General features: G+C 38.9%; 1 protein-coding gene across 1 annotated transcript; it reads left to right on the top strand.

Moving 5' to 3' along the window:
* Positions 1-461: 461 nt before the first annotated feature.
* Positions 462-13,941, top strand: LOC121859243 (NADH dehydrogenase [ubiquinone] 1 alpha subcomplex subunit 12-like). The gene is made up of 4 exons (XM_042355982.1): positions 462-597; positions 7,600-7,682; positions 10,927-11,042; positions 12,970-13,941. The coding sequence occupies exons 1-4, from the start codon at positions 503-505 to the stop codon at positions 13,096-13,098; spliced, it is 423 nt and encodes a 140-aa protein (XP_042211916.1). The 5' UTR covers positions 462-502; the 3' UTR covers positions 13,099-13,941.
* Positions 13,942-14,491: the final 550 nt, after the last annotated feature.

The following is a 14,491-nucleotide window of genomic DNA, read 5'->3' as shown; positions in this document are numbered from 1 at the left end:
AGCAGCCATACAATATAATTAATACAGCAGCCATACAATATAATTATTACACTGATGACAAATTATCATTATAATATGAATTGAAGAATACCACTTTTGAACTGAAACAATTAATTAAAGTTCTGAAATATCAATTTACAATATCGGAAATATATTGAGATATATATTGTTAAAAAGTAAAGTTTATTATAACAGAACATGACTTTGAAAAAAATTAAGAAGATTTAACTCCTATTTTTTATCTATAACTTTCGTGTTTATGAATAATTGTCGATATTTTTCGCCCACTACTAAAATGTAGTAGCCCAGGTATCTTTAAAGACCATCATAATTATATCTCTATGTTTAAATATGCATCTTACTAATCTCTTATTTATATTATTAAAAATTATAATATATATTTCAATTTAGTTATAGTATTTACAGTGTGGTGTAATAATATAGATGAAGAAGAACCATGAGCGAGGCCCCGGAGTGTGTGTCTCACCCCCAGGCAGCAGTGATGGCTTCTTACTTTGGCCTGGATAAACTAGTTAAGGCAGCTCGACTTATTAAAAATCATGGTGGAATCAGAGGAACTCTCTACCAGCTGTACAGGTGTGCCCAAAATATACATGTTAGAATACTTAGTTTTAATAAATGTGATTACTCAGAAATACGGTGACCGTCCAGGTACAAGTCTCGCTAACAACAAACACCTATTTTACCCACATTATTGACCTAATGGCCTCGATCACACAAACTAGAGGTGGCCATGCCGTGGGAAGAAGACCAGCGGTGTGTGTGTAGGCGTCTGTTTAGAATTAGAAGATTAGGTAAATTTGCATTACATAAGAATGGAGGAAACTGCAGCGGGCCTCTTGACCCATACTGGGCAGTCCCGCGGGCCCATTGACCCATACTGGGCAGTCCCGCGGGCCTATTGACCCATACTGGGCAGTCCCGCGGGCCCATTGACCCATACTGGGCAGTCCCGCGGGCCTATTGACCCATACTGGGCAGTCCCGCGGGCCTATTGAGCCATACTGGGCAGTCCCGCGGGCCTATTGACCCATACTGGGCAGTCCCGCGGGCCTATTGACCCATACTGGGCAGTCCCGCGGGCCTATTGACCCATACTGGGCAGTCCCGCGGGCCTATTGACCCATACTGGGCAGTCCCGCGGGCCTATTGACCCATACTGGGCAGTCCCGCGGGCCTATTGACCCACACTGGGCAGTCCCGCGGGCCTATTGACCCATACTGGGCAGTCCCGCGGGCCTATTGACCCATACTGGGCAGTCCCGCGGGCCTATTGACCCATACTGGGCAGTCCCGCGGGCCTATTGACCCATACTGGGCTGTCCCGCGGGCCTATTGACCCATACTGGGCAGTCCCGCGGGCCTATTGACCCATACTGGGCAGTCCCGTTTACACTCACAGATGATCTTCTGGAAGAGGCTCACGCCTGTGACTCCAGCTCAATAGCCTCTTCTCTACTCAGACGGTGGCTGTGTGTGGCGGATATTTGTGCCCTATAATTATATATTTCTTGATTTTTCCAGTATTTATCTAATTTTGCTTCAAACTTTTCCACCGTCTCCACATTCACTACCCACTCAGGTAACCCATTCCAGTTGTTGACAACCCTACTCGGGAACCAATGTCTTCTGAGATTTAGCCTCGCTCTTGTTTTGTAGATCTTCTTTGTGTTCCCCCGAGGTAGTGTCAGCCTCCCTCATCTGGAACATTCCTGCTGTACATGCCTGGTCATATATGCCACACACTATCTTGTATGTTTCCACTTGGTCCCCACGAGATCTTCTGTACGCCAGTGTCGGTAACTGTAATTTCCCTAGTCTTTCCTCATAAGATAAATCCTTGATCTGTGGTACTAATTTGGTAGCCCTCCTCTGTACATTCTCTACTGCTTCTATATCCTTAATGAGATATGGGCACCAAATTTGATTAGCATACTCAAGGTGTGGCTTAACCAGAGCAGTGTACAGAGCCTTGAATATAGGTGCATCCAGATGAACAAAAGTTCTTCTAATAATGCCCACTATTTTATTAGCCTTGTTGATTTTCTCAGCTAGATGGTCAGAGAACGTCAGCTTATCATCAATGACTACCCCTATATCCTTCTCTACAGTCGCCTTCTTGATCGTGGTGTACATATGATATCCCTGGTCAGCAACTTTTGTTCTTCCTATCCTCATGTATTTACTTTTTTCTGGGTGAAAGTTCAGCATCCACTTCTCAGTCCAACCCCTGATCCCATCCAGGTCCTCTTGCAGCATGTCACAATCCTCATCTCGTTCTATTTTCCTAAAAATCTTTGTGTCATCCGCATATAGATATACCTCGCTGTCATGTTTAATTGCCTCAGGCAGGTCACTGATAAAAAGGGCAAACAGCAGGGGGCCGAGGACAGAACCCTGAGGGACCCCACTAGTGACCTCTCTCCAGTCAGATACTTCTCCATTTACCACAACCTTCTGTTTTCTCTTAGTTAAAAAATTCCTTACCCAATCAAAATATTTTCCATCAATGCGATAACTAGATACTTTTTCTAATAGTCTTTTGTGGGGTACTCTATCAAAACCCTTCATGAAGTCACAATACACTATGTCCACAGCCTGACTGTCATCGATAATTTCCGTCCACCTGTCTAGTACCCTAATCAACTGTAGGACTGTTGACCTGCTGGAAATGAAGCCAAACTGTTTATTACTAAACAATCCATATTTTTTCATATGGGATGTCATCTCTTCCCGTAATATTGACTCCATTAATTTGCAGATTACACTAGTTAGACTGACTGGCCTGTAGTTTCCTGGTTCACTTTTACTTCCCTTCTTATAGGTAGCTGTGATATATGCAATTCGCCAGTCCTCAGGTGTATTTCCTTCTTGAAAATAGCTTTCAATCAAGATCCTCAGAGGCTGAAGTAATTCCTCCATCATCTTATTGACGCTTGGATGTACCATCTGGACCAGGAGACTTTTGTCTTTTCAATTTTTGAATCACCTTTCTTATTTTGCCCTCGGTTATCTCCAGGTGTTGAAGAGCTGGCACATCTTTCTTGTTGGCTGTTGGTATCCCCCTACAGTAGATTAGTTAGACACGAACGCCCAATTGTGAAGCCACGTTGAGAATCATTGATCAACTTGTACTTCTTCAGGTGATTTCGAATAGAGTTTGAAATTATTGCTTCCAGTAATTTGCCTACAATTGATGTTAAACTGATTGGACGGTAGTTAGAGGATAGTGATCTATCTCTTCTTGAAAATCGGTATCACATTCGCTATCCTCCAGGATTCTGGTACTACACCTGCTTTTAATGACATGTTAAACAATTTTGCTAAGGGCATACTAAGATCTTCCTTAGATTCCTTTTATACTCTGGCAAATATCTCATCGGGACTTGGTGACTTACAGGGTATTAGGCTTTAGTTTGTCTATTTGCTTACTAACATTATTACCAGTCACTACTATCTCGCTCAATCTATTTTCTTCACTCTCTCTGTATATAGTCGGTGCCTCGGGTATCGTGTTTAAATTTCGGTGGTGAAAACTGTTGAAAAATATTTATTCAGATTATTGTTCATCTCTCCGTTGTTATCAGTTAGCTCGCCGATATCTGACTGTATTGGTCTAATATTTTCTCGTGTTTTAGTTTGTTACATTTGAAAGAATCTCTTGAGGTTTCACTTTTCCTCCCTTGTTACCTTCAGTTCATTATTCATCTTTGCTTTTCTCATCTCTATCTTAACCCTCCTGGCCAATACCTTATAATAATCTCGGATGTAAACTTCACCATGATTTATTCTTCTACTTATAGCCTTCCTTTGTCCAATAATATTCTTTAAATAATTATTTATCCATTTAGGGTCATTGTTGTCTGATTTGAGTTTTCTGTATGGTATGTTCTGCCTTTGTGTATTAACCCGTACAGCATCAACGGCGTAACAGTTACGCCAATATGCTTTCGAGATAAATGAATTAGTACTATAAAATCTATACTTATAATGCAAAAGTGAAACCAAATAAAAAATAAATAATTATAAAATCAAACAAAAAAAATTCGTATTGGTGAAAATTATTATGAAAATGAGTGTAAATAATACGAAAAAGGATAAATATATTGATGTTCTGTAATCGAGATCAACAATAAACAAAGAAAAAACAGCTACAGACAGTGAAAACTTATGGTAATTACCATAATTCCACTCTCACTCGATGAAAAACTTCAACACCCGTAAAACTCTACGGGTTCTACACAAACTTTCAACGTCGCGACACATTCACTCTTGGGCGTAACTACACCTTCCATGGTCCGATGAGAGGCTAAATGATGTTTTTCCTTCGAAAAATTGCCGACACCAGCCGAACATAATTATAATAACTTAGCTGACGCCGTACGGGTTAAGTAACTCATTATTTAAATTGTTGTGGAACTCGTCAACCTCAAATCTCGTGATCAGGTCATCCTCAACCATCATATTTTGTGAGGATATCGTTGTCAGGTCTCCAGGTAAAGTGAGGTTGCCCTCTGTGGGTACATTGTGTGAGGTCATGTAATCCATCCCCAAACGTGATACCCCTTCTCTTAGCTGCCATTTCAACCTATAAATGTTTGCCCTTCTGAAATCTGGGACTTTAATGGAATTTTCTTTTCGACCGCCATTAAATTCTAATTGGAATCTTATTTCTTTGTGATCATTGTTAGCAAGTTTGTTCCCTACATCTACATTACTAATGAGGTTTTCTCTGTTTGACAGAACTAAATTGAGTATATTACCCCGGGTGGATTCGGTTATATGTTGACTTAGGAAACAGTCTTGAACTGTTTCAAGAAAATTCTCTGATTCCAAGTTACAAGTAAGGTCGATCCAATCTATTTGGCTAAAGTTAAAGTCGCCTACTATACAGACTTACCTATGCCTGGAAGCCCTACGCATTTCATCCCAAATAAGTCGCTCATTAACTCTATCAAGATTAGGAGGTCTATATATTGCTCCTGTGATTAATTTTTCTCTACCATCGATTAATTCTATCCAAATTGTTTCTGTATTCAGTTCAGTTTTTATTTCCTTAATTATTTCACACTTCAGATTATACCTGACATAGATTGCTACTCTGCCCCCTTTCCTAATCTGCCTATCAGTATGGAATAATTTGTAACCTGCAGTTTGGTATTCGGCAGGTAACTCACGTGAGTAAGTTTATCCACGTTTCGGTGAATGCTATTATATCGATTTTTTCGGTACATACCAACGCCCTGATTTCATCCATTTTGTTTCTCATACTCCTACTGTTTGCATAATAGACATTTAAGTTAGTCGTGTTCTGGGTCCTCTCTTTGATGCATTTAGGTTTTAACTCCCTGCCTAACTTAGTTTTGTCATCATTCCTATCACTATTTCCCTGTAACCTTTCACTTTGTTTACCTGCTCCCACTGCAGTCTCCTCCACCTCCATGCCCATATGTTCCCCTAGCAGTTTAAAGACTTCAACATCATTTGACCTGCCCTCTCGAGAGAATCAGCCAGGGTTGCCACCCCATCCCTAGCATAAAGGTCCCTTCTGCCGTAGAAGTTGTCCCAGTTGTCAATGAATGGAACTGATATTGACTTGCAATGTTTGTCAAGATGGCCGTTGACACCAACTCTTTTCTAGGCAGGACACCACATATGATAGGGATCTCTCCCTTCAACCTAATACATTCTATAGCTGTCTTGAACTTATCAAGAAGTTCCTCACTCCTACACTGGCCAATATCATTGCCTCCTGCACTGAGGCAGATAATGGGTTTGCTCCCATTACCAGACAAGATATTGTCCATCCTGTCAACTATATCCCCCACCCCAGCTCCTGGCAAACAAACCCTCATCCTATTTTTATTTTTACCACAAAAAGCTCTATCCAGGTACAGTACCTGGGAATCACCAACAATTAAGGTTTTTGTACCTTCCTTGTCATCCCTGTCCCTGACTATGCTAACGTCCAATTTGTCTATCAAAGGACTAAAAAAGTTTTAACACTGAGCTTTTGTCGTTTCCTTGGTGTCTTTTCTCAGTACCATTTTGGTCATTCCTTACCGGGGCTCTGCCACCTGGACCCCCCAATACAGTAGGGTTGGGATATATAGAAACTTTATATAACGATTTTATTGCATCGCGGCTACCCAAATTATCGACATTTTTCAATATATAGCAATAAATTTATTTACAGTACTCACAACTTACACAGGGTTATGTTCCTGGGACCTCACAGTTTAAGTCAGAAACACTCTTAAAAATACTCTAAATTGTCCCAAAAATATGAGTTGAAAAAAGTGCAGTACAGTACTTAAATTTTTATCTCTTGTGCAAAATATATGAGGTCTACCTGTATATTCAAACTATTCGCTGTCTTGCAAGGATTACAGCAAAGCAATTTATAATCTGCTAACTTTAGCCTGTGCCATTTTATAAGATAAACACTTTTAAGCCTAAAACCACCTTCACCCTGGCTGGGAGGATGATTAGTTTTGACAGCCGCAGGGAAGGTTTGCAAAGGTCACATAGTGTGTATTTATCAGTCATAATGTCTGTTGTTTGAGAGTCTAGTGTTCATTGGTGCTTTAGTTAGTAAGAAAATAAACGCGTTAAGTCAAGTTTAATCACTTATGTTGGCTTCAGAACTTAACCCCATTTTCCCCATTAATTACATGCGATTTAGTATACAGCGAACATCCTTGGAACCTATCTTGCTATACATCCCAACCCTACTGTATATTAAACACAAAGAACTTACTATGATATGGTGTAATTTGAGGCTTTTTCTGGATGCGAGATCATGCATCGGCTCTTGAGCAGGCCGGGCGGCGGAGTGATTTATTGTGATGGCTGGAAACGTCGAGCCAGCTGCTTGTTTTTCTTGTTGATAATTTTATTATTACATTGGAAAAATTTAATTTCCTATCTGAAAGCACAGGGATTCCTGCAGTGTGGACAGTCTCTATTGAAAAGAACAATGCCGTGGTCTTTGAACAATTGAAGGGTCTCGTTGTCTTTATCCGTAAATTTGCAAATTACCTCCATATAAGATTGGCGACAACCTTCACACGTCATGATGAAAGTGAAATTGCTGTGGGTGCGGGGAATAGCGCCGTAGCAGAGCGTGGCCTCATTACCACAGGGAAGACAAACTAGTGTTCACCTAGGCTTCTAATTATCTACAAAAGGAAACATTTGCACAAGAAATGATTATCATATCAGAACTCACTGATGAAAATAAAGTAAGAAAATAAACAGTAATTCAAATAACTCGTCCGCAGTTTAATCGTATATATTAACCCACTTTTATAGCTGAAGTCCATAACTCAATTTTCTCCATGACCCATAAGTTTGGTCTTGTGAATATGTGGATCACAGAAATTTTAAAGAAATTAACCCCCAGGAATGGCAAGGTCCTACTGTATAATGTACTGTACTATACGTACTGTATTATGTGGATGTACAATTAAATTCTGCATGCATATCCTTGTTAAGAATATATGAAAGTACTGTATCTTTTAAAGTTATAAGTTGCTTTCTGTAATAAGGTGTATATATTTTTTGTTAATTTTCCAGGGTAGACGACATTAAAGATGGTACCTTGGTGGGTGAGGACGCTAATGGCAACAAATACTACGAAAACAGAAAACTTACACTTGGTAAGTACGGTATTTATTGTGTTACCTTGTTGTGGTCTTAAAGTTCCACCTTCCTAATCATTGTTTCAACCAAGCTTAGCCTCAAATACAAATGTATTTCAAATTTCAAATGTAAATTTCAAGTTTGTACCTACTCCTGATATTAATATTTTATCTTAAGGTCAGTGGACACTATAAGCTATGTGGCTTGTACCTATAATGTCCACTGAAACTGAGATGATTATTCAAGCTCTCACATCATCCTTGACCAGGAGAATATCTCAGAGGATATATGGGACATCTGGCTCTGTTTGATAGTACAGTAAACCCTCCAGTTTGGCGACTAATTGGTGCCGAAAAGACCTCACCAAACCCAGAATCGCCAAACCAGAGGGCTTAATCCAATGGGAAGAAGCATAATTGGTACTGAGGGGCCACCCAAAGTCTCAAAATTTTCTTATTTTACCCACATATAACCTATATTTTATTGTTGAAAGAGAATGAATAATTTGTTAATGAACATAAACATAAAAAACTAACCTTAAATTTAAAGTTGAGGACCTTAATGTACACTAAGCTGGTATACGTGGCTGGGAAGGAAGGCTAACATCTGTCACCCCCCTCCTCCACCACTGCCTCTGCCACCACTAAAAAGTTCTCTGGCAGGCTAGCTAGTTTGAGACAGTCTTCTTCCCCTTCATCTTCCACCTCTACACGTTCAATTGCTTCAATCACTTGCCTATTTTCTTCTTGTTTGCGGCTCAAGTAACGAGTGATCAGATCTTGTTGGTGGTCATTTACTTTCTTGTTATATTTTTCTTGGTAGCGACCTCGTATTTTATTAAACAAACCCATCATCATCTCACGGGCATCATAGTTTGGCTCAACCAACAACATCCGCTCTTCGAGATTGTCATAAACGCCAAGGAACATGGACAAATCACGAGTTGTTGGTTCCATCGGTTTTTGCACAATTTGTGGGAATGTTTCTTGCTGAACTTGATTTTCTTCTCCTAGCATCTCCTCAATGCTTTCTGGGGCCTTATCTGCACCTAAAAGTTTGTTAATTTGGTCCTCGTTCCTGCTATTGTATCCGGCTGCTGGGATACTTTGGACTGACTGAACTGTCTCCCGTAGGAGATCTTTCTGTTGCTGGCGGCTATCCTGTGACTTGGCAAGATGAGGGAATAGCGGCATCCAGGCGTGGTGAACTGTTGCTTTCGTTATCTGGTTCCAGGCTGACACCAGATAATTGACTGCCTCACGAATACAGTATTGATTTTTTCCAAAAGGCCTGGACAGTCACAACTTCTGTCTGTTCATTCAAGTGAGAGGGTGGGGAGGAGGAGGAGGATGAAGGTGCTTCGTTTGCCTTCCTACCACTTTCCTTTATATCTCCCTCATTTCAACCTGTGTGTCAGTCTGCCTCCTTAGCCGGTCATGCACTTGTTTATAAAATATCAACTTTACGTTGGCTATGATCTCTTGGTCAAGGGGTTGAATTTTGCTGGTTGTATTAGGAGGTAAAAAGCACACCTGGACATTTGGATGGCAGCCTACAAGATACTTGGCATGCCCAGGGGCATTATCAAGAAAGAGAAATATTTTGAATGCCAGGTTCTTTCGCTTGCAATTTTCCTTTGCCTCGTACACAAACATGTCATCAAACCATTCCACCGACAGAAGGGCATTCATATAACCCTTGGTATTGTTATGCCAATGGACATTGGGTTTATTCATATTACAATTTTTATAAGCACGGGGGCAGGCTGCATGATAAATAATAAGGGGTTTCATTTTGTGGTCACCTGATGCATGCAATGCAACAGAACACTAGCTCGATCCTTGGCCATCTTAACACCTTGGGCTTGTGTTTCATTCTTTGAAATAGATGTTTCCTCTGGTGACCGCTTCCAATAGAGGCCTGTTTCATCACAATTGTATATCTGGTCAAGTATATAGCCACCTTCTTTCACAATCTGTCTTCCTACTTCTGGGAAAGATGCTGCTGCAACCTCATCAGCAGATGAGATTTCACCTTGGTATAACGAATATTTCACACTACACCGGCGCTTGAATTTGTCCAGCCAACCTTTTGAAACCACAAATGAAGGAGGGTTGATTATCTTCTTTTTTTTTTTACGAATAGCAGCATGGAAAAGTCTGGCCTGATCCCTAATCTGAGGCCCACTGACACTGGTTTTGTCCTTAGATCTATGGGAAATCCATATCATTAGAAAGTGTTCAGTCATCACAATTAAGCGGTTTTTGTCCTCCACAACCAAAGTATTTTTCAGCCATATTTATACTTTTCTTCACTTTATCTTTCTTTTTCCTTATTCCTCTCACAGTAGACTCGGCAATTCATTAACTTTACCTTCTCACTTGTTTTCATTCCACACTTAATCATATCCACAATCTTTTTCTTATCCTCAAATGAGTACTTTTCCATTTTCTTCCCAACTCGATATTCAAAAATTTTTCGTCTTTGTTTCTACCCCATCATTTGAACCACCCGGGCGCTCAGACGGTCTTTCACCACCACTATCAATCCCTCCAATCCCCCCAGGTACTTTTGAGGCCATTAATCCACGCGAGAACACCGCGTCAAGCGAGAGGGAATAAATAAAAGTTACACAAAGGCCATGGTCACTCAAACAACCCCAGGAATGTGGACTGACACGGTCAAAATGGCTGTCTGAACAGCTGACTGGTGCTTTGTGCTCGGTAAATACTCACCAATAATATTCACCAATGGTATTAAGCGAGATTTATCTTGAACTTATTATTCTACAATTATGAGTTGTGATTGCATTTAAATTTAAACCCTCGCCAATGGTGAGGGTTTGGTCGCCAAAATGGAGGGCAGGGTATTTTTAATATTGATGGCCAACTTCGAATTCGCCAAACAGGAGGGTTTACTGTGCAGTATTTTATTAATTTAAAACATTTGTAATCAAATGCATAAGCCTGCATTTGAACCCAAGCCTGATTTCAACTGGGCAGGTACTGTATATAGTTATTTTGTAGCCTCTTCAGTGATCTTTTAAGGACAGTGTCCCTTCTTCAGAATGTGCATACTAGCACCATGAATACATATAAGGAAGGTTCTGCTGTAGAATTGAAAATCACAGGTCACTTTGCTCTTTCCTTTAGCTATAAAATGAGGTCTTCAAATTTGTTCTCTCCCCAGAAACAGATATTACAATTAATCACATCAATGTATCGTATGAATAGATAACTTTTTGTAATTTTTTTTCCTTAGGTCGAAATCGGTGGGTAATATATCACCCACGATACGGGACAGATTATGATGGATCCTTGGTTCCTGCCGAGTGGTTTGGATGGTTACACCACAAGACTGATGGGCCACCAACTGAGGTCAGGATCATGGAGGTTTTGTTTGTTTAATATTTCCTGTTATACAGAGTGGATGAGAAATAACTTTAAAATGTGTTAATTATTTCCTGCCCACCCTCTATAGCCTAATACCTTGATTATTTTTATTTTTATTAATAAAATACAGTATTGTACTGTATTATTGAATTCATGGAGCTATTGAAATTAATATTGGTAAAATTAAACCACATATTTGAGACTGGTTGGTAGACGTGGCTTTGGGTTACGGGAGATCCTACAGTATGGTACTATCATGGCGCAGTGCTGGTGATAGTTATGCCTCATGATATTGGAGGCTTAATGGTTATTTGTGAGTAACATCAATACTCTTCTATGCTACTTTCTTGACAAAAAAATAGTTTAAGTGGTAGCAAATGTTTTGTGAAATGATGCATCAAAGCCAGGCCAGTCAACCTTTCCACTGTCATCCTGTTTCTCATGTAGATCTTGATACACTTTAATTTAGAGAATGCTTTCAGCCTCAGAGTAACCTACTGGTGGCACACAACCAATGCACAGTACTGTAGCTCATAGAGATTTGGAAATAAACATATATCACAAAGTCCGAGACATTTAATGAGATTTTGGGGGGACTATTTCTTCCTTGAGATTCAGAGGTTACCAGTACAATAACTCATTTAAAAGAGGGGGGAGGTGAGGGCAGGTAATTTTTCAAAAATGGAAACTTTTCACAAGAGTACCAAGGTTATCAATTGTTTAAATTAACTTTGGAATGACTTGGAAGGGAGCAGCACTTGTCTGACTCTGTGATCATGGAATTAAATGGTTAGAATATTATGGTAATGGTCCTCTGGTGTTTCAAAAGGAGCATTGTTGTGATAAATTTGTAACCAACTTATGTGTGGGGTTGACACCATTCCACCAGCACTCAACAAACTGGGAGGCTTCTGTGAATCATTTGCTAAAGTAATCTTTCAAAACCTGTAATAGTGGGGGTACTGCTTTAAGAATTTACTTGTAAACTGTATCATTACCTAAATTTTTGTATATTTACAATACCGGTACAGTGGTCCCTCGGTTAACGAACGCCTTGGTTAACAAAATTTCGGTTAACGAATTACTTTCCATAAGAATCTTCATTTCGGTTAACAAAAAAAATTTGGTTAATGAAATTATTACGAAGATGTTTCGACATGCTTTGGCTTGCTCACCATCTGGAAGATTAGTCCGCCAATACAGAAATCAGTTCTAGGGCTTACATTCGTTAAAATTGGAGTACATGTCAAGAAGTTTGTACTATTCAATAATTTTCCAAGTTTTATATTAAATTTTTTAGTAATTTTAACACTTATTTAACATAATTGCAGTACAGGGAACTAGTTTTTGGTGCGCCCATCAGCCACTTCACTCACCCACCAAGGCCTCAGTTTGTATCTGTTCAGTGGAGGAAATATCTTGCTTGTGGGTCTCTTGAACACAGAGTATTTTTACGTTTTTACAGTACAATTATTGGTCTTTCTGAAATTTATTTAACATATTGACAATAAATAGTGCAGTGCAGTGTTGATTTAATGAAAATAATCTAGAATTACACCTAGTGAACTTAAAATTTTATGGGTGAAGTGACGGCATCAAGCATGGGGTGATTTCTCTTCCACCCCCACTTCCTTCTCTTCTCCTTTCTCCTCCACCCCTACTTCTAATTCCCATCATCATCATCAACCAGGAGCCTTCTACATACACACCTCAAAGTAAGTGTACTTTACTGCATTTTTTTTTACTTTATGTAATTTTCGGTGAGCTGGAACCAATTACCCAAAATCCCATTGAAACAATGGTTTCGGTTAACGAAATTTTTGGTTAACGAACGACCTTCTGGAACGAATTGTGTTCGTTAACCGAGGGACCACTGTATATGCAGTATAGTTCATGTAATTCTTTTCTTCAGGTTGCTCCCACGAGTTATGCTTGGCAAAGTGGACACCAAGAGAATAAAACTGGAACAGAAGATGCATACACTCCCTATACCACAACAAAGCCCAAGATTGAAGCATGGGTTCCTCCTCGGAGGCAGTAAATTAATCAGTCCCGTGTACTGTACTGTATATCTGTAACGACACATACTGCAGTTTGAAAAATATATTATTTGAAGAATTAGAATTTTTTAGAAAGTTAGATGTAGAATTTGTTAATTTCAAGATTTTTAATTTTTTTTGCTTACTTGATATTTTATACTGCATTATCTTTTAAATATATATTGTATGACAATATGATGTAAAGAATCCCAAGTCACATGTCACCAAATTAAATTCACAGTGGAAATTTTGCATCATTTTTGTTCCATTACATTTTGGACCAGAGCAATATTCATTCATAAGAAAATTTTGTGAATTTTTAGAGCACTTTATTCCTTTACATACTTTAATAGTTTATAAACAGATAATTTTCATAAATTTAGGTAATTTACAAAAACTTTTATTTTGAAAAAATAAAATAAATAAATAAAATGGTACAGTAATGATAGGATGTGCTGGAGTGCACACACACTTACTTTTAGGAGGGATTCTATTTTGCAGTAAATCGACTCTTTTATCACCCGTTTTCTTTTCTCTTAACAGTATGACTTCCTGATACAATAGAACATAAGGAATTTGTTTATGGACCTATATTGTACTGGTACTGTATAGTATACAAAAGAGGGAGATAGGAAGTCATTCAAGATTTATAGCAGAATTAGCTCTGTCATCACGTTTACAATGTGTGTGTGTGTGTGTGTGCAGTATAAAAGGTCAAGTATGTTGTCCAATATTTTCAAGTCTACTGAGGTGAAATCCCTCTAGGTAACTGTAAATACATTTGGCTAATTTTTCAACATTTAAATCACTTTGTAAATATGTAACATAATAAAGATATGTAGAAAGTGCTGATTTTATTTAAACCTTTTAGGAAATAGATTTTACATAAACATGGTAAGATAAGACACAGTACAGTACCTGTTATAGTGTTAGAGGAAGTTCTGTAATATACCTTTACTGTATTTTCCAATATGGCACTAAATATTTACAGCACACAATATTATACCCTTTTAATATTTAATGGTAAACCTGGTAATCTTTTCTGGGAGGTGGTAGATAAAGACATGTATGAGAGGGTTAGTCCAGGAAGGAAAGTTACCATTTTGGATCAGAATGAAGGATACTGGTGGGGGGTTGAGAGACCATAGTTAAAGAGGGGGAGATTACAGTATTTTGGAGAACAACTTAGGATGGAATAGTGGGCAGTAACCAGAGGGGAGGCCTACCCAAGCCTTAAAAATTGTGCCCTGTCCCTTAGCTTAGTTATATATGTGATTAGATTTATCCATTTTCTAGCAAGTCATCTTAATTTGATAGCTATTCTTTTGAGGAAATAATAAACCAGACATAAACACTAATCCGCATATTTTTTCTTTGTCGTGTCTTACTAGAATG

The sequence above is a fragment of the Homarus americanus genome, unplaced genomic scaffold, assembly GCF_018991925.1.
Source record: "Homarus americanus isolate GMGI-L3 unplaced genomic scaffold, GMGI_Hamer_2.0 scaffold36188, whole genome shotgun sequence".
Taxonomy (NCBI): Eukaryota; Metazoa; Arthropoda; class Malacostraca; order Decapoda; family Nephropidae; genus Homarus; species Homarus americanus.
The sequence above is the reverse complement of the archived record's forward strand: the minus strand, read 5'-3'. Positions and strand labels throughout refer to the sequence as shown.

Bases quoted from the DNA above. Each gene is read 5' to 3' on its own strand.
- LOC121859243 (XM_042355982.1), top strand. From the start codon at position 503: ATGGCTTCTTACTTTGGCCTGGATAAACTAGTTAAGGCAGCTCGACTT. The intron at 7,683-10,926 runs GTAAGTACGGTA...TTTTTTCCTTAG, and splicing joins AAACAGAAAACTTACACTTG to GTCGAAATCGGTGGGTAATA. The intron at 11,043-12,969 runs GTCAGGATCATG...TCTTTTCTTCAG, and splicing joins CTGATGGGCCACCAACTGAG to GTTGCTCCCACGAGTTATGC.